Source organism: Corythoichthys intestinalis, chromosome 10, assembly GCF_030265065.1.
Source record: "Corythoichthys intestinalis isolate RoL2023-P3 chromosome 10, ASM3026506v1, whole genome shotgun sequence".
NCBI classification, from domain to species: domain Eukaryota; kingdom Metazoa; phylum Chordata; class Actinopteri; order Syngnathiformes; family Syngnathidae; genus Corythoichthys; species Corythoichthys intestinalis.
Window position 1 is genome coordinate 14,178,067 of NC_080404.1, and position 20,783 is coordinate 14,198,849.

The following is a 20,783-nucleotide window of genomic DNA, read 5'->3' on the forward strand; positions in this document are numbered from 1 at the left end:
AACTTCAGACATACATCTTTTGTAATGCATAAAAATGCATCCAAACATGTAACAAATACGTACGTTACGATTATTGCACAATAAACATAAATCAGTGTTGTGCACACTGTAAAAAAAAACAAGAATAAAAGTTAATACACTAATGTAAAGCTTTCGGTACACGAGGGGCGAATGAAGACGCTGAGATAAGCACATATACATACAGTAGAGGTTCCTCTTAGCCAACTGGATGCCAGGAAAGCTAGGCAATAGCCAATGGCACATTCAGTAAACTCTGGGAGCTGCGAGTACCAGTCATACAGTTTCTTTGCCTTTCGTATCATGAAATTTCTTTCATAACGAGACGATATTTTGCAGTTGAGGTATGTCTCAACCTGAAAATTCTGTATGTAGAGACGTTCGTAAGTAGAGGTTCCACTGTAGTGTGTGTATGCATAGAGTTTGATATAAAGATACAAAAGAGCCATGATGGAATTTATGAGGTTCACAAGTCATACATGTTTATTTCTCATTTTACTTTGGTAAGACAGAAATTTGGTAACACGTATAGCAGTCTTTTTTGAAGGAATTAAGTCCATGACCAGGCTTAACAGTCGAATACTAGGCAAAAGATTCAATTTAATGAAAATACATTCGGCCAGAATTGAACCAGAATTGGCCACCTGAATTTAAGCAGCAGTAAGGGATGAGATGTTTTCAAAAAGAGAAAAATGCAGCATTCATTACAAAAAAAAATGCATTTGCGGTAAGACCAAAAAAAATATACACAATTTAAGACCATGAATTCATGAATCAGCAGCAGTTGTATACAAAGACATACTATGGCGCATAATTTAAAAACACAAATTTTCTTTTCCCGATGTACACATACTTTTCCCACATTTAAATTATCATTTGTCAGCTTTTATGATGCATGGACGAAATGTCCAACAGCTTGTTAGATGTCATTGTCACTAAATTAAACTAGACAAAAATTCAGCCAAAACTCAACAGCTAGTTGTATTGTTGGGCTTGAGTCACTCTTCTTCATGCATCAAAACTTTAATTAAAGCCCATTTCAGACATACGCTGAACTCCGGTTAAATTCCGGGATTTAAATGGGTAGCCCTTATGTCTGAAAGCAATTTCCAGGGCCGACTGACACGGAGATGACACGGACATTAACAGGGTCGCGTCTTAGTATAATGTCCGGGATTTACCCAGAACGCGGCATGTGTGAAAGCAGTCGTTTAATTCCCGGGTCACAGCGCGAAGGCTGATCACGTAAATATCATGGCGAGCCGATCCCCATTTCCTCTTTCTCCGCAGGAAAACAAAATCAACATGCCAAACTAGAAAGATAGCAAAATTAACCTGAAAACATGACCAAATTAAATTGCTACTCGATCTTAGAGCAAAGGAAGAGACAGCCCATCGTCCATCTTTGGAAATGGGTGATTTATTCTGTTGGTGATGCCGACCAAAAATGAAGTCATGTCCGGGTTATAAAATTCCATCCCCCACCCTCCCCGCACAGAGAGCACAGAGTCGCCAACACGGGAGAAGTCTAAAAGCATCCAGCCCGGGTAATTTCCGGTACATCTCCCCATATCTGAAAGCTATGAGACCGGTAAATTCCGCGTCTTCATACACGGGATTGTAGCGTAATATAAATCTGAAAGGAGCTTATGATTATTAACATGAACCAGACATTGGGTAACAATTTGAAAACCCATTTCTGATGAGTTCTATTAAATCTGATTAAATCTACAATTTGAGCGCAGATTCCAAAATTAGTTAATGGAGAAAAAAACGAGATCAGTTTTGGATTCCGCACCCAAAAATGAGTTAAAAATATGCTGTTAGACCCAACTCAACAAATAGTGTTCCCCAGTGAAATGAATTAAAGTGTGCAACATACGGCATAATTGCAAACCCATACATCCCAAACATTGATAAATGTTCATTAATAATACTCTCAGCCAGTTTACTAAGGCTGCAAATTAATTTAGAGGGCAGTGTAGATGATACAAACGCAAGTCTACATAAAGTTCTCATACATTTGTTATTTTACTTAGAACAATTAAATGTAAAGTGCAAGTGTTAGGGTGTTTATACACAGTCTAAGTTGAAGGGCAAATCTTCAAGAACAATCCTAGCAAGCAAAATGAAATTGGAAGAATATGGCACAAAATATTAAACAGAAATCCCTTGTCGCCCATTTAAATTCATGTATGTGTGTGTGTACCCCCCACCCCCAAAAAATACAATAAAAGGAATGCAGTTGTACATCACTGTGTCATACAACTTCCTTCCTTCTTTGATTCTGTTTCAATCATTTTTTTCTCCACTTCCACCTGGGGAGGGAAAAAAAAAAAAGAAAATTAGCTCAAACTGTAAATACGGTGAACAATTAACTCTGCAAGTTTCAACTTAGCCATAAAAATGGAACGCATAACAAATTATGGACAAATTATAACACAGGGTTATAATTGGGTTGTTTGATGTTGGGTGCACCTTGCAGTTGAAAAGGAATATGCACATGCAAAAGAAAAAAAATTCTGCAACAAAGCAGTGTGGCTTAAATGTTGGTTTCTTATTAAATACGTATGGCGGAAAACACTCAAGTGACTTGAAGTTCTACTCTGAGACCCCCAATTTGGCCAAATTTCAAAATTGTTCTGTATGCATGTGTGATACATCATTGGAAAGCTTAAAAAATCTCAATTTTCTGGGGGAAGAAAAATTTTGAACAGGAGGGCTTTTTAGAAATAAAATAAAATAAAATTTATACAGCAAAATCCTAACTAGAGGTGAGAGCACGCGAGAGCAGAATTAAAGACGCCATGATTTTAACGAGAGTAAGTACGAGATTTTATCGCGTACTTACCTCTTTTCAATCCAAAAACTCCATGTAGCATGTATCACTGAGTGTCAAGACACAGCTGTGAATGGCCACAGCCGGATTTTTGGCAGATTTTATGGGTGAAACACGGTCATATAACAAGGGTCGTGATGCAGGAATCGCAGACATCAAGGAGTGGTCGAGATGTTCATTTTCATATATTTACTCTTTAAACCAGGGGTGGGCAAACTATTCCACAAAGGGCCGCTGTGGGTGCGGGTTTTTGCTGCGACCCATCAAGAGGACACCTTTTCACCAATCTGGTGTGTTATAAGTGCAATCAGTTGATTGCAGTCAGGTGCTTCTTGTTTCCATTGAAACCTCATTGGTTAAAAGCTCGGTGCTGGATCAGTTGGAACAAAGACCAGGACCCACTGCGGCCCTCGAGGACCGGTTTGCCCACCCCTGCATTAAACGTTTTTTTCCCCCCCAATTTTACTTTGTTTAGATCAATTATTTATCATCTAACATATAGGAGAAAATGAGACAGTAACAAAAAAAATACAATTAAGTGATAGTTATGAGATAGATATCCGTGATTTTTTTTACAGACGCCAATTTTTTAATTGTAACGTAATTTGTTTAAAAGTTTAAAATATGCGAGTGAATATTAATAATTTTTTGAAGTCTTTTTTTTTTTTAAACGAAATATTAGACATCAATTAATGATTCAAAGCTAAAAATTACATTTTGAATAATAAATAAATAAATAAAAATAAATAAATAAATTACCTTTGTTTTATGGCTGTGTTGAAACAAAAGCGGTTGCGCGACATTTGTAAACGGGGGTTTCCAGGGTAAAATGGACAAATTAAAAATAGTGTAGGGGCTTCATGCGGCATGAATCTGCTATGGCAGCATATAGACACATTGTCCCATCAAACACAACAGTTCTTTTGGCCTAAAATACAGGAGTTTATTTTAAAGAGGGGTGCAAGAGCAGAAACTGCTTTTTCAGTCTAGTCCGTGTTTTCCGCCACATGTATGAGTACTTTTGTCCATTAGGTTCACCCTAGGTTGCAACTGAAACAGCTTACCTGACAATGATAGCGTGTCCAGCTGGTCACGTGTTTCTGCGGCTGGATGTCATTGACCGTTCCCAGTGACTTGACTGTAGACTGTGACACGACGGCGCCCATAATCTCACATTCCATGGTGATGAAGGGATACCAGTCGCTTGGGATTTCCTGGTCAGATCCAAGCTCTAGTTTGCAGGAGAATGAATGAGGGTGGCTGACTGCTGAAAGAGAGCAAACAAGTTGACGTTTAGTGCAGTGTGACTCACAAACTAGAAATAATAAATTAGTGTTAATTAAATTATTAACTATCATTTGGTCATAAATAAAGACTCTAGACTTCCGCAATTAAAACAACATATTTTCATAGACCAGTTAACACTAACACAGAAAACTATCCTATTTAGGGATGTCCCAACCGCATATTTTTGCACCCGAGTCCGAGTCACCTGATTTTGAGAATCTGCCGATACAGAATCCCGATCAGATACTGGAAAAAAAAGTAGTTTTTTTTTTATTTGAACAAACGTTCCATACATTTTACATCAATGTACTGTTTACAGTACTTCCTCCTCCTCTTTTTCCAGGAGTGTTGTGGAGGATATAACATATATATTTTTGTTTCTTTCGGCAATGCCACTGTATTTCTGGATTATTTTGTTACTTTTTAGCTCTAATAAAGAAATATAAAGGTGTACTGCCCAAAACAGTGCGTTTCTTTGTGCACTGCCAGACAGCCAGCTAACATTTATTGTCCTCCAATAAAGCACAAGGCTAGGTCTTTTATTGTTTTTATATGAAGCAATTCGTTTAGGTTTGTGAAACTCTGACAAAAAAAAACATGCATGCATTCAACACAACTGCACAATACATCCCGGTATACAAATACCATGTAGACACTGCATTTCACTTGAGTTACAAGCTTAAGTATAGGTTAGCTTCCACACAGCAGAATTTATTAACAAATTCCGTTCATATAGCTTTTCCTCATAAACACAAATATACTGCATATTAACGGGTTGGGATAGATGTAAAATACTTTCAGACATATATGGTCATGTGAAAAAAATAGGACACCCGATGGAAGCCTGTGTGTTTTTTAACATATTTGGTCATAAGGATATTATCAATTTTAACAATCTAAAGAGAGTCAAGTAATATAACTAAACAATTAGAACGGATTGTTTTTTTTATATATAACTTTCTGTCAAATGTAATTTAAAATGAATGCAATTTCTGTTGAGGAATAAATTAGGACACCCCCACATTCAATCCTACTTAAAATGGCTAAAATCACACACAGGTGCATCACATCAGGTGCACATGATTAGAACATCATTACCCAGTGTTTTGAAGAAGGCTTGCCTGATTTAAACCTCACATTTAGTTTGCTTTGCCCCTGATTGTTGAAGTGAGAGAAAACACCATGGTAAGATCAAAGGAGCTGCCTGAGGCCTTTAGAAAGAAGATAGTAGACGTTTATGAGTCTTGTATGGGATTTCAAAAGATCTCAAAAGAATATAAAATCGGGCATTCCACTGTCCAGAAAATAGTCCACAAGTGAAGGACATTCAAAACAACTGCCAAAATGCCAAGATCTGGCCGTCCAAGCAAGTTCATCCCGAGAGCAGACCGCAAAATGCTAAAAGAAGTCTCCAAAAACCCTAAAATGTCATTACGGGACCTACCGCAGGCTCTTGCTAATGTTGATGTGAAAGTGCATGCCTCTACAATCAGAAAGAGAGTTCACCTTCATGGTTTAACCTTCATGGGAGGTGTGCAAGGAGGAAACCTTTGCTCTCCAAGAAGAACATGAAGGCCAGACTTAAGTTTGCCTGAGTAAATGTAGACAAAGACAAAGACTTCTGGAATAATGTTCGTTGGACAGATGAATCTAAAATTGAATTATGTGGATAAGTGTCATGGTTTGGGGATGCTTTGCTAAAGCAGGACCTGGCCAGTTCACCATCATAGAATCCACCATGAATTCTATCGTGTATCAGAAGGTGCTTGAGGAACATGTGAGATAATCGGTGAAAAAAATTAAAGCTGAAGGAAAACTGGACCCTGCAGCATGACAATGACCCCAAAATACCAGTAAATCCACCAAGGACTAGCTGAAAAGGAAGAAATGGAGAGTCCTGGAATGGCTGAGTCAAAGCCCAGATCTTAATCCTATTGAGATGCTGTGGGGTGACTTGAAACAGGATGTACAGTACATGTAAGACGCCCCTCAAACATCTCACAGCTGAAAGTATTCTGCATTGGGGAGTGGGGAAAACTTTCTTCAGACCGATGTCAAAGACCGGTAGTTGGCTACAAAAAGTGTCTCACTGAAGTTATTTCAGCCAAAGGAGGTAACACTAGCTATTAGGTGGTAGGGTGTCCTAACTTTTTCCTCAGTTAGAATACCGGTATGCATTTTTGTTGATATATTTGGTTTAATGAGTAAAATAATGTTAAATTTGGTTGTTTACCTGCAATTAGATCACTTTCTTTTCCATAGATAAAGAAAAACAAGATCAGACATTGATATGTGAACAGTTCTTCATAAAGAACTGAATAATTAATGGAGTGTCCTAGTTTTTTCACATGACTGTAGCTTCCAAGACAGAAATGTAAAAGAAAGCACTCAACAGCGTCAATGCGACCAACAGGTTGTGTCCTGTAAAAGTGAATGCGCATGTGTTTCAAACTCTGTCAAACGGTGGATGCAATGAATTTTTATGACCACAAGGTGGCAGTAACTTACTGTAAAATGTTAACTGGCCCTAAACCATGGTGACACCAGCCAGCACAACTTTTTTTTTTTTTAATTATTATATAGAGCATAAATTAGTACTGCAAAAATCAATCCATAAACTTGAGCAATTCGATTAAAAAAAAAAAAGTTTTGAATCAAATTTTGCTGTTTCGAGTATTAGTTCAGAGTGGCGTTGTAAAGGTTTGTTTTGAAAGTGTTTGAATTTGGGTGGATACACTGCCCTCCAGTGGCAAAGTGAATGTACTTTAACTCACTTAACATGGCTGAATCCAGCTCCTCCCTGTTAAGGTATGTTTTTGTTTGAGCTGATGTTTTTTTTAATGCTTTCGTAATTTAGAGGTATATTTAGCAGTTTTTTTGAGGGAATATGTGTTTGAATAATTTGGTAAGAGCATTGTAGTAAAAAAAAAAAAAAAAGCATGGGAAGCATTTTATAGCATTGACGCTAGCGGACTTTTGCGATGCAATTGTTCTTATGTTGTACTTAGATCCTCATTTATTTTTTGTATCGTTTGAGGCTAAATTTGTATCGTTTGAGGCTAAGCTCAGGTATTTTAATTTATTTCTAAATGAAAGTGCAAGTCGGCATAGTTGGAAGAAACACTCGGGTATTTTATTTTGTATTCGCATTTTGAAAGAATGAATTAAGAACTGATTAAATGAGGGTTACAAGGTCATATAGGTTAAGAAATTGTTGCCATTTCACCAGATAATAGCAGAAAATATACAAATATAAACCAGATCAATGTTGAACAACAACGTCTAGAAGTTTTTATTAGTTAAGTATATCACTTTGTGATGGCATGGCTTACTCAAGACTGTGTGCAGTATGTGTATTACCTGTATTCTTTGCCGGGAGTCTGTCAATCTTCCATACAACAGCAGAGTAGACGTTCTCATACTTGACACTGCCAACTGACACCTGCATGACAGGCTGTGACTGCAAAGTGCCGAAGGACCCCAAGCAGGCATTTCTGTTCATACGGGCCTTTAGTGATCGCTGGCGCAGTAAGGCCGCTGTTTGTGTCACTTTCACCCATTCACCCGGTACCGGCACTCGCACTTCTACATTCTCACACAGCGGATATGTGTCCGATACCCCCATTGTGGAGATAAATGTCCCTGACATATTAAGAAAGACCTGTAGCTCCACATAGGCACCTTGAACTGTCACCACAGCTTTTATAGAAAAAGGAACTTCTGTGCAACCCAAAAACATTGTCTTGTACCGCATCAGCTCCACCCTACATGCATCAGGTGGGCAGAATTTTATCAGTCTGGAGGTGCTAAACTCTGTTTCATTCACACACTTGTGAAAGCGGGAGTCTGTGATCTCCATCCAGATCTCAGTGCCATCTTCTGATCCATAACTTGCATTTGAACGCAAGAGGTTGAGATCGTTTAGTGCAAGAAAGCAATCGCCAACTCCATTCAGGAAAGCAAGACAGTGAATCTGTGTAAAGGCAGTGCGTTCCATAACTCCTCCAAACTTATCTTGTTGCACCCACATGTGGTCAGTGATCTGCAGTGACAGCTCTTGCTCCTCGTAATTCCGCCTAGGTTGGTGTAGCAAAGGCAGCTTAAAGATCTCCTCCTCCATGGAGACCACAAGGTCTTCCATGTCTTTATGTACAGTTGAGCCAAACTTGAGCAGTTGCTCCACTTCTGCTTCATGATTCACCTCCAGCTTGGGGTGGTAGCGTTTCTTTTCAATGTAGGTGAAATGTTCAACTTTCACTGTGAGGACTTTGCGGGGCTCACTGTAGCTTTCTATCTTGAGGTCCGAGAGCCGGCAATGAGGCAGTAGTTGAAACTCTTTGAAGGGCTTCTCGAGACCTTTCTCATAGTACATCTGCAACACACCCCCTGGTAACAAGCGAAGATAGATTGGGCCCCATTGCCTTGAAGACATGCGGTTCTTTTTTTCTGGAATCCTGAGCATTACAGGCCATCCGTCTCTCCTGTGGCTACGAAACAAACCACGGGGGACAAACTCAGGGGGACCATCGCTTATCACCTCACATTTCGAACTGAGCCGCCTGTCGTCGCTCTTCTGTGTATCTGTCCCACCATTATTGTCCAAATCTGCTCGCAGCCCTTCAATTTTGTTGCAAACTAAAGACAAAGTGTTTTGGAGGTGATCACGTGGAGGTTCACTGCCATCTTTGGTCCGTATAAAGAAACGTGGTAAACTATTGTCACATTCAGAGTCTGAGGAGGAGCTCTCCGCATCAACGCTGTGTCCGGAGCTGTCCCAGAAAGGGTTTAAGTGTCCAGAGTTCCCCTGGAAAGTAGGAAAGGGTGTTGGTCCGTCAGTGCATAGATTTGGGGTTTCCGGTGCAAAAGAGGGAACAGAGGCTCCCGGTGTGTTGTTGAAGTTGTTGAAGAAGTTACTTTCCTCCCTGGAGTTGGAGCGAAATGGAGACGAGACACTTGGAATGCCACTCCTAGGTGTGCAAAGGGGTGTGTTACTCGAAAGAGAGGAACGTCCACTGGCACTTGACTGGCTTTGAGGAGATTCCAGGGAACTGTTGAAGCTCCAGGAAGTGTCTCTAATAGGAGGAAACACTAATTTAAGTCCATTGGGGCGTGGAAGTGCCACTTTAATACACTCTGGTGACTGTAGTGGTTTTTGTGGGGAGGACAGCGGTGTGTTGTCATCGTCAAATGTTACCCAGTTGGAGTGATTGGTGGAACACATGGCTGATAGCACTTCAGAGCAAAAGCTCCTGCTTTGCTTAGAGACCTGTCCTACAGAGAGGAATTCTTATCTGCAAGAAAACAAAATGCGGGGAGTAATTAGAAATTTTTATCATAGATTAAATGAACTCTTTCTGTGCTGTTGATGATGGGTCTTTTCATGTGGTTCATAAAAACTGAATGAAAATGAGTGTATCACTAGTAGACGGCTAATCCGTTTAAAGTGGGAGGGTGGCAACCAGTTCCAATGGATTGGACATCTAGTGCTGTCAATGGCAGCCAATGTCTTCACAACAATTGCTATTGTTCACACAAGCAAGCACAAGTCTAGTTTGTCCATAAACTGTGCATGCGTTGAGATTAAATAGGCAAAAGGTATTTGTAGAAGTGGTGGGGTAGTATAGTTACCGTAGATTAATCAAGTTCGGTGTTTTCTTTGTACAATATTGTGATATATTGTGATATTTGGCATTGAGGTGATGATAAGTGATGCCTGTAAATTTTAAGGTTCCCCTGGTGCACTGCAACCTGACTGTTCGTGTCCTAATGATGTAAATGCTTGTTTTGGGATGTGGGCTTTACTTTAGTATGGAAGATTTATACCAATGACCTACTATTTACGTGGCCTGAGAAGAACCAGATTACATTCCCTGTTGTCCGCCCCTTTAAAACACAAAATTCTGAATTCCACTATCAAGAGACTCCAGTGCACGGATGAATTCAACTACAAACCAGCCAGGAAGTCAAACTATGGCAAATGACATCAAAAGTTAAATACAGGCTTTTCCATGAGTCCATCACCTCTCAATCTCATGTTTTTCTATGCTGAACTTCTGCTTACTAAGCAGCACAGAAATGAGGCGCTGCTAAATCTGTAGAGGACAAAAGAATAAATTCCATACATTCCTTTGGGACAAACAATGATGGCCACAGGAAATAGCAATGTGCTCCTATTAGTCTGAATCTCAAAATGCAACAAGTAATGCTTAAATTTATGTTCGCGCAACTTGGGAAAGTACATCCACAATGTGACGAAGCCATTGTAAATACAGGCACACATAAAATCCTGAATATTTCTGAGTCATTTCAGCCAAACAAGCTACAACACATAAAAGACTGAAAAACAGACAGACCAGAGTGAGTCAAACGGGTCGTAACATGGCACCAATCTGTTCTTTCCATGAAGCAACCCGATTTCTTTGACATCTCTATTCTGTCATTAAAACTGAATTTTAAAAAGAAAAAAAATCACTTTAAACTTAGGAGGATCATCTGCTGATAGTTGAGCAATTACTACAAGCTCAATGAGGTGGCACGTTAATTCCATGGTAAAATACAAAACAAAAAATGTACTAAACAACCAAATTTGATGGATGTTGACCACAGTGACTTAACAAGTGCAGAGCCGAAATTACGATGACCCATTTCCAGAGGCAAAGTGTCGACTCATCAGTCAGCGAGCAGAAGAAAAACTGCTGCTCAGCACATACTGGAAACACAACAGTCATCACTGGTAAACCGTAATTAACTTGAATTACATGGACTTCAGCTCTTTTCCCCTAACAAAACACTATCAACGGAAATATAACACATGACACCACCATTAACTCATTGCCTAATGTTGTGCATGAATGCGCTGAATGAACGATTGTTCATGAATACGTTCATATTTTGGGCCAACGTGCACTGAACGCATCATATTTTTGTCTCATGAACGTTACTGCTCATTCTAGCGGTTGTAAGCAGCGTTCATTACCTCGTTCATTGTCACGTACTGGTGTTGTGTCGCAAATAAATTACGCGACTACTGCAGCACAAGTCATGTTTACTCTTTTTTTATGCACCATAACTCTCTCGCAGATCTCACTAGATATCATATAACAGAACAGTGGTTTACTCCATCCCACAAGTCTCATCCCATTGGCTGTGTGAACCCAGGGTGATCATGGGAAACAACATATTCCGTATCCTACATTTATGAGTTCAGAATTAGAGCCTTTCTGACAAAACTGCAGATAAAGTCACAGGCTTATCCACAGTATAAAAAAAAAACCTTAATAAAATATCCAACCTGGCAACTCAAGCTGCCTGAGGCTGTCACACAGCTATGTTGTTTTAGCAAATATGGCAGCTTTAGCTCCCGAAGCTTTTATGGAGGCGAATACAGTGTGTTACAGTTTTTCGCGGTTAATGGACACCAGAAACCGCCGTGGTAAGTGAAAAACCGCGAAGTAGCAAACAATGCCGCCCCCCCTCCCAAAAAAAACAATTGTGTTTAATGTATTTATTCAGATTTAGTATTGTAAAGAGATACTGTACGTATAAGACATGTGTTTTTCACTGTTTCCCAAAGTATAATTTAAAAAATATGTATATACAGTATATATTTTAATAAATGTTTTTAAGCACTTCAAATATAACAATTATGTTAAGTTTTAAACATGTTACCGTCCCACAGAATTATTTTTAAACAAGAATAAAGTAGCAGAAAATGCTTGGCTTCATTAAATGCTTCATTGAGTGAGTCCACTCAAATCTGCTCACACTGCTGAGAGCACTTACACCAGACATGTCCAAAGTCCGGCCCGGGTGCCCAATGCGGCCCGTGGTCAAATTTCATCCGGCCCCCAGCCTCTGTCATATAATCAATAACGTCTGGCCCACACACAGACTTAATAAATTGGTCAGCAGTACTGCAACCAGCATATGAAGTAGCTTACAGACGAAATGCTGCTCCTCATTCACCCACTAAAAGGCAGCAGCACTTAAACCCTTTATTGCCGAATGTATCACATTTTAAACACCTAAAATTTCATGATTTTGAGACTGACTTAGAATTTTGACTTTTTGAAAAAAAAAAAAAATGATGGATGCAAGTCAACAAATGCATCTGCAGGTTCCATGAGAAAAAAAAAACATGATTTAGCATGGGTTATAGATATTAGAGCGCTTATTACACATATATTCATTTTGACTTTTCATTTCACAAATTTGAAAAAAAGGTTTCATTAGGACCTTATTTTTCAAATTTTGGGATTCTCTGATAATTGCTTCATGCAACATTACCCCGTGTGACCTATTACTTCCATTTTCTAAAATGGCGACAATCAACAAAAAAAAAAGAAAGTTGACTGTGACGGCCGACGCTTCAAGGATAGGTGGAAATTGGACTGTTTCTTCACTAAAATACGCAACAACTGTGTCTGCGTCATTTGCAAAGAGACAGTCGCTGTTTTTAAAGATTTCAATGTGAGGCGATATTACCAAACAAGACACTCTGACATGTACGACAAGATTAGAGGGAAGATACGCAGCAAGAAATTGAAGCAACTTGAAGCTAGTTTAATTTCACAGCAGCAGTATTTCGCAAGAGCCCGAGTCGAAAGAGAACGCCACAAAGGCTAGTTGCGAGATTGTTGAAATTATTAATTTAAAAAAATAATGAAGCAAATGTGACACACGGAATGGCTTGCTAAAATTTGCTTAAATATATTGTTCTACGTAAATGACGTCAGTCAAGGTCGGCCCCCCACATATTTACCACACCAAATCTGGCCCCCTTTGCAAAAAGTTTGGACACCCCTGACTTACACAGACACAATGAGTTGCCACAGCAACTGTTTAACAAGTTAAATGATGATTGATGCATGCAGGCTTTTGAAGTTCGTGACTCTGGCAAGATGAAACACAAACATCTGTCAATCATCGTTAACTTTAATAAGCAACTCCAGTGCACGTGCACTGCCTGATGAATAAAGGGCAGGGAGAGGAAGGGAGGGAGCGAGAGTGTCCCTATGCGATCAGCTCGGGACAGCTAATCTGAATTTTTTTTTTTTTTTTTTTTTTAATTGAAAAAAATCCATGATAGTTTCAGTTTATTCGCACATCAACAAATACAGTACATGATCATACGCTAGCAGTTCACATGTTAAGGTGGGCGAATCGGACACTCCAAAGAAGCTATTCAAAGCTTTTAGCAGGGGCCCAGTTAGACAAAACACACATACACACATGCACACACACACAATTAACTGTGGGCAATTTCAAAATTTTGGTTACATTGGATTTGATAAGAGACACCAGTAGTATTATTCAAAGAATCAGCATATTATATATACATTGCTAGGAGATGAGTTTTGAGTTTTTTCTTAAAGATGGAGATGGAGTGTGACATTTTAAGTGTTTCATCCAGTTCATTCCAAATCTGTGGTCCTTTGCACACAATGCTAAAACTTGTACACTTTAGCCTTCGTTTTTTTCCTGTGATTTGATGTTTTCTTCTGGTAGTGTATGTGTGTTGAGGAGTACAGACTGGGACGAGGTCACCTAATTTATAATTTAGTCTATAGATAATCTTACACATTACACAAGCATTTTGGTAATAGTTGTGGTCTTTAAGCCTCAGGAGGTGGTGGCGGTGAAAATTTATTTTAGTTGGAGCATTAAACTCAGACCATGTTAGGGCACGTATAACTTTTTTCTGTAGTATTTCAAGCTTTTTTAAATAAGTTGGATATGTGTTGCACCATATGACATTACAGTATTGTAAGTGTGGTTCAAATAAAGATTTATACAAAATGAGAAGTGCAGAGAGTGGGAGATAGTGTCTCAGTTTAAAGAAAAGAGCAGCATATCTTGACAGTTTATGTGTAATTTCATCAATATGTTTTCTAAAATTAATTATTATTATGATAGACTGAGGGAAGTTTCTGACGCGAAGTATCGAGAGATCACTGTAACCATTGTTTTACATTCAGTTGAACACTTAAATATAAACAAGTTGCATCATAAACATACTTTTGCAACATGAATACGGCGTGAATAAATGCTTAACGGCATGGGAAAGACGCGGTGAGAGAGAACTTTCCTTCGTGTGCGCCCATGACCAAACATAAGTACATACAGTGGGGAGAACAAGTATTTGATACACTGCCAATGGGTTTTCCCATTGTGAGTAATATCAAATACTTGTTCTCCCCACTGTAATTCCTTTATTTATAAAAAGTTTTTGGTGTGTACCTTGGAATCCCTGCATTCACTGCCGTTTGTAACGTTACGCGCATTTGCAGAACCGCAAACTTGCAATTTTTGATGGGGTACAAAATCTGACAGAACACTGGCCCAGTGCAAACATTTAATTACAAAACATCCCCCCCCCCGTCTCAGCAGAAAAATGGTTTGACCCCGCTGTGGTGCACTCAAAGCTATAGACCCTACTCACATGACGTCACAACCACGCCTCCGCGCCATATTGTCCGTCTACTCGTCGTGTTGACGCATTACCGCTACGTAAATTCCTCCTATTATGGCGTGTTTTTCTGCTCGTTAACATTAATAATCAAAATGGTGAAGGCGTGTGTGGCGGTTGGTTGCAATAACAATGAAGATAGACGGAGAGACTTGAAGTTCTACCGTATTCCGAGAGACCCGGAGAGGAGAGCGAGATGGACTGCTGCAATTCGACGAGAAAACTGGGCTCCAAATGATTACCACAGATTATGTAGTAGTCATTTTATGTCTGGTAAGATGCATTTAATATATATTTAGAGGGTTTTGGGCTGACAACCACAATTAAGATCTCTGCGAGGCTAATCGCCGACAACATACAGTTTCAAATTCAAGATGCTTATTTCTTCCACCATCATTACATTTTGAATAATATTTAGCTGGTACCAAGTGAAAGAAGCTGGCCTCGTCTACGGCTCATCAGTTAAACAGGTGTGTCCAAACCTTTTGCAAAGGGGGCCAGATTTGGTGTGGTAAAAATGCGGGGGGCTACCTTGGCTGATTTACATAGAACAATATATTTAAACACATTTTAGCAAGCCCTTCTGTGTGTCACATTTGCTTTATTATTTTTTTTTAATTCATAATTTCAACAGTCTCGTCTTTGTGGCGTTCTCTTTCGACACTCGGGCTCTTGCGAAATACTGCTGCTGTGAAATTAAACTAGCTTCAAGTTGCTATAATTTCTGGCTGCGTATCTTCCCTGTGATGTCGTACATGTTAGCGTGTCTTGTTCGGTAATATCATTATCGCGTCACATCAAACTCTTTGAAAACAGCGACTGTCTCTTTGCAAATGAGGCAGACACAGTTGTTGCGTGTTTTATTGAAGAAATAGTCCAATATCCGCCTATCCTTGAAGCGTCGGCCATCGCAGTCAACTTTTTTTTTTAAATTGATTGTCGCCATTTTAGAAAATTGGAAGTAAAGGGTCACACGGGGTAATGTTGCTTAGAGTGCTGCTCTTAAAGTTTTTCAAACTTTCGTGAGAATAGGCTGATTTTGTGTGGACAAGATAGTTGTAGATATCAGGGTAGCAGATGTCAGGCCGAGAGGGCGAAGACAGCGGGTCGAAAAATATCGATTTAGGCATCAAATATGGATCTGGCGAATGGATAGACTGAAGCTTTTCCACATAATGCCTTTTATGCAACGCATCCAATGAGTTTACAGCGTCTGAAAGCACCGGGGCTTCCATGAATTGCACTATAAATTGCACGACAAATTGAAACCATTGAGAATACGGATAAACAAAGACGGATAATATGGCGGCCGGATACAGCGACACGTCATTCTGTGACGTTGGTGAGTAGGGTCTATATACCCTACCCACCGACGTCACAAAACCACGTGCTCGCTGTGTGGTTCCGCCCACTTGTCCGTCATTTTGTCTCTGTATTAGCATTGTTTTCAATTGATCGAGGAATTTAAAATGCATTTCATGGAAGACCCGGTGCTTTCTGATGCCGTAAACTCACTGGATGTGTTGCATAAAAGGCGTTATGTTGAAAAGCTTCGTTCTATACAGTCGCCAGATCCATATTTGATGCCCAAATCGATGTTTTTCGACCCACTGTCTTCGCCCTGTCTGCCTGACATCTGCTACGCTGATATTTACAATTATCTTGTCCACACAAAATCATCCTATTCTCACGAAAATTTGAAAAACTTCAAGAGCTTGGAGGCTTATAAATACTTCGTTGCTGGTTGGGTGAAACAGGTCCTCGTCCACAAAAATTCGGCAGGAATCTATCTTGTGCTTGGAAAGGTGAGTTACGAAATTTTCAATTCAAAATCTTTTGTTATTGCTAACATCCACTGTCAAGTCTAATGTATTTCATGTCGTTTGTCAATGGAGTTAAGGCTTTTAATGTTTATATGGTTTAGCGATAGCACTCTCACTACATACATACGTGTATGTTGTCGGCGATTAGCCTAGCAATTATCTCAATTGTGGTTATTTGTCAGCCCCGTAGACGAGGCCAGTTTCTTTCACTTGGTACCAGCTAAATATTATTCAAAAAATAACGATGGTGGAAGAAAGGGAAGTCACAAACATCTTGAATTTGAAACTATGTCGTACTACGTCGTATGTTGTCGGCGATTAGCCTCGCAATGATCTTAATTGTGGTTATTTGTCAGCCCCGTAGACGAGGCCAGTTTCTTTCACTTGGTACCAGCTAAATATTATTCAAAAAATAACGATGGTGGAAGAAAGGGAAGTCACAAACATCTTGAATTTGAAACTATGTCGTACTACGCCGTATGTTGTCGGCGATTAGCCTCGCAATGATCTTAATTGTGGTTATTTGTCAGCCCAAAACCCTCTAAGTATATCTTAAATGCATCTTACCTGATATAAAATGACTACTACATAGTTTGTGGTGATTTTTTGGTGCCCAGTTTTCACGTCGAATTGCAGCCGTCCATTTCGCTCTCCTCTTTGGATCCCTCGGAATACGGTAAAACTTCAAGTCTCTCCTTCCATCTTCTCTGTTAGTGCAACCAACAGCCACACACGCCCTCACCATTTTGATTATTAATGTTAAGGAGCAGAAAAACACGCCGTAAATAGGAGAAATGTACGTAGCCGTAACAGGTTAACACTATGTTTTGACAGACAAGTGGGCGGTACCATTCAGGAGAGCGGCGTTGTGACGTCACGTGGGTAGGGTCTATACTTCGTATGTGCCCTGTTTGTCAACGACAATTGTCGCGATAGTAATTTAAAATAAGTGAGTTGGCACATAGCCTACTTTGTGTGTGTAGTGACTGGACTACATTTTCATGGGTGTGCATTATATTAATTTTTTTTAATCAATATTCGTTTTTTTTTTTTTTTGTGTTTGTTTTTACTATTCAATTATTTTTTTAGGAAGAATAAAGCCTGTTGAGTACAAAAAAAAGTGCGTGATATAGGCATCTTTGAGTGATCTTCGAGTAAAAATAAAATTCAAGTATCTCAAGGCCGGGCCGAGTGTCCTCTTTTTTGGAAGTCAAAATGTGGTCACCCTATGTCACACCCCTAATATATATAGTTAATACCCTCTATCCCCCATTTTAATGAATGCGTGCAAATGCCTACCATTATAATTAACAATGTTCAATTAACAAATTAAAACTATAATTGTTGTTACTCGTTTTAGTTTTAATTGTGAATGCTAATCAAAATAATGAAGAACAAGCCGAGTTATTGGTTTGTGCAAGTGTACGTTGTGACCGCCGTGCGTTTACGTTATAAAGTAATGCAAACGGCTGAGGAGATGCTCTTAAGAGTAGATAGCGGTTCAGTAAATGTTTAGACAGGCATGAAAAAGTAATAAACCGTCTAAACTTGTTGTTTACTCGAATTAAAACTACCATGCGGAGCTCTAGCCTGATCGAGCGACTGACACCCACGACACCACCGCCGTCCAAGCTCCGTGTCACGGACACTCAGGCCTTTCTCCGCTCACCGCTAAACGCCATTGTTTTGATTTCGTCAACTTTACCGAGTGCTTAGTCACAATCTTAACAAAAGTTTAAAGAACAGACGCCATTGACTTTATCACTGCAAGACTGTGACTGACAACAGCCAATGCAAAAACATTAGCACGACTTCGACCAAAAGACCTACTTGTCGGTGCGGTGTGGTACGTCACTCAAAACAATCACAACTCTTATGAACAGGAACGAATTGTCCCAAATGCGAAAGAAACTTACAAGTTCACGAAGATCGCTTACTCTTTGAGGTCATCGCTTAATTTTGATGGACGCTGATGTTGGCTGGTCGGTTATGTTCAAAATGGCAGAGAGAGAGTCCCGGGAGTGTTGACTGAACTCCTCCGACTGTCCTCCGAGTCCGACAGGACACCGCAGGAAGCAACAGAGTTGAGATGCATTCATGAATATGGGAAAAAACAACTTCACTTCATTCAGGGGCGTTGATACAGTACAGTGCTTTAGTTATGGTTGGGTGATTAGACTTATTATTCTTATGGACAAGATGATGGATGGCAGTCTTTCAAGTTAGTTGTCATAAAAGAAAAAGGAACAATAGAGACAACAAAGGACAATCACATCTCTAGTCCAACACACTTCAAAGAACATCACTCCCACTTCCAGAGCAATTTAAAAGTTCTGCAAACTTTTTTTCCCTTTTAAAATACTGTACATTAAATGTTTAAAAATGAGTGCTGAAAACGTGCAAAGACTAAAAAAAAAAAAATTCACTCTCAATTGCTGAGTCAAAAAAATTTACTTTTTCACCACCCAAGCTGGCAGGATTACACTCACCGGCCACTTTATTAGGTACACCTGTCCAACTGCTCGTTAACACTTAATTTCTAATCAGCCAATCACATGGCGGTAACTCAGTGCATTTAGGCATGTAGACATGGTTTAAGACAATATCCTGCAGTTCAAACAGAGCTTCAGTATGGGGAAGAAAGGTGATTTGAGTGACTTCGAACGTGGCATGGTTGTTGGTGCCAGAAGGGCTGGTCTCAGTATTTCAGAAACTGCTGATCTACTGGGATTTTCACGAACAACCATCTCTAGGGTTAACAGAGAAGGGTCCGAAAAAGAAAAAATATCCAGTGAGCGGCCGTTCTGTGGGCGGAAATGCCTTGTTGATGCCAGAGGTCAGGGGGGAAAGGCCAGACTGGTTCGAGCTGATAGAAAGGCAACAGTGACTCAAATAACCACCCGTTACAACCAAGGTAGGCAGAAGAGCATCTCTGAATGCACAGTACGTCGAACTTTGAGGCAGATAGGCTAATGCAGCAGAAGACCACGCCGGGTGCCACTCCTTTCAGCTAAGAACAGGAAACTGAGGCTACAATTTGCACAAGCTCATCGAAATTGGACAATAGAAGATTGGAAAAACGTTGCCTGGTCTGATGAGTCTCGATTTCTGCTGCGACATTTGGATGGTAAGGTCAGAATTTGGCGTCAACTACATGAAAGCATGGATCCATCCTGCCTTGTATCAACGGCTAAGGCTGGTGGTGTAATGGTTCAATCATTCATTCATTTTCCATGCCGCTTTTCCTCATGAGGGTCGCGGAGGTGCTGGAGCCTATCCCAGCTAACTACGGGCAGTAGGCAGGGGACACCCTGAACTGGTTGCCAGCCAATCGCAGGGCACAAGGAGACATACAACCATTCACGCACACTCATACCTACGGACAATTTAGAGTGTTCAATCAGCCTACCATGCATGTTTTTGGGATGTGGGAGGAAACCGGAGTTCCCGGAGGAAACCCACGCAGGCACAGGGAGAACACACAGGAAGGCTGAAGCCCGGGATTGAACCCTTGATCTCAGAACTGTGAGGCAGACGTGCTAACCACTCAGCCACCGTGCCACCATGGATGTGCAGCCGACAAATCTGCACCAACTGTGTGATGCCATCATGTCAATATGGACCAAACTCTCTGAGGAATGCTTCCAGCACCTTGTTGAATCTATGCCACGAAGAATTGAGGCAGTTCTGAAGGCAAAAGGGGGTCCAACCCGTTACTAGCATGGTGTACCTAATAAAGTGGCCGGTGAGGGTATATGAGCAGGTCTAAGAGGGAACTGTTGACAGGAGTGCAATGGTGTACCCACTTTCAATTTACAAGAGCAGTCGTTCTTCCCGAGCACACGCTAACATGAAGGTGGGGAGTAAGGCATACCAAAAATGTGGCCTAAAGAAATGCTTTTTCCTGGGTACCTGCTTGCAAAGAACCGCTTGTGTGGTAATGGGAGCAACGTGTGCTGAAAATGTGAGAGAATAATGCTTCGGAGCTCGTGTAGGCATAGGGAACAAGCTAGACAAAGAAGTATCCATTTCCCACATCGTAACAAGTAGTGGTAGTTGTAAAATAAACATCCTATTACTTGTTTAAAAAAATAGCTCTTTCAAATAGTTCAGCTTGTAAATTTTAAAGTGATTCACTTTATGAGTCGTGTAAAAAGAGGATGTAAAGGCCCAGCAAAAACCAGATTAACATATCATATTTTTGCCAAAGAAAGTGACGCCATTGAATAATAATCTTGAAATTGTTCTCATGTCAAGTTAAATGGTGCCGCCTTATTTCCCAGTGGTCAGGGCGGGACTTTGGCTAGAAAACCAAATGCAGATAATGCATGAAGAAGTAAAGGCATTT

General features: G+C 40.1%; 1 protein-coding gene across 3 annotated transcripts; it reads right to left on the reverse strand.

Annotated features, from left to right (window-relative positions):
• Nucleotides 1–439: 439 nt before the first annotated feature.
• On the reverse strand, nt 440–18,507 carry LOC130922514 (stonin-1). 3 transcript variants are annotated; one of them, XM_057847294.1, is made up of 4 exons: nt 18,352–18,507; nt 7,505–9,435; nt 3,922–4,121; nt 440–2,336 (listed from the first exon to the last, which is right to left on the reverse strand). In XM_057847294.1, the coding sequence occupies exons 2-4, from the start codon at nt 9,363–9,365 to the stop codon at nt 2,271–2,273; spliced, it is 2,127 nt and encodes a 708-aa protein (XP_057703277.1). In that variant the 5' UTR covers nt 9,366–9,435; nt 18,352–18,507; the 3' UTR covers nt 440–2,270. The 3 variants fall into 3 exon arrangements, with proteins under 3 accessions (XP_057703277.1, XP_057703278.1, XP_057703276.1); XM_057847293.1 differs by having other exon boundaries at nt 442–2,336; nt 3,922–4,124; XM_057847295.1 differs by lacking the exon at nt 18,352–18,507 and having other exon boundaries at nt 3,922–4,124; nt 7,505–9,430.
• Between the last annotated feature and the right edge of the window lie 2,276 nt (nt 18,508–20,783).

Excerpts from the sequence above, each read along its gene's own strand:
- LOC130922514 (XM_057847295.1), bottom strand. The coding sequence starts at position 9,365 with ATGTGTTCCACCAATCACTCCAACTGGGTAACATTTGACGATGACAAC. Across the intron at positions 4,125-7,504 it reads ACTCCCGGCAAAGAATACAG|CAGTCAGCCACCCTCATTCA; the intron begins GTAATACACATA and ends GCTCTCTTTCAG. Across the intron at positions 2,337-3,921 it reads GGACACGCTATCATTGTCAG|GTGGAAGTGGAGAAAAAAAT; the intron begins GTAAGCTGTTTC and ends TTCCCTCCCCAG.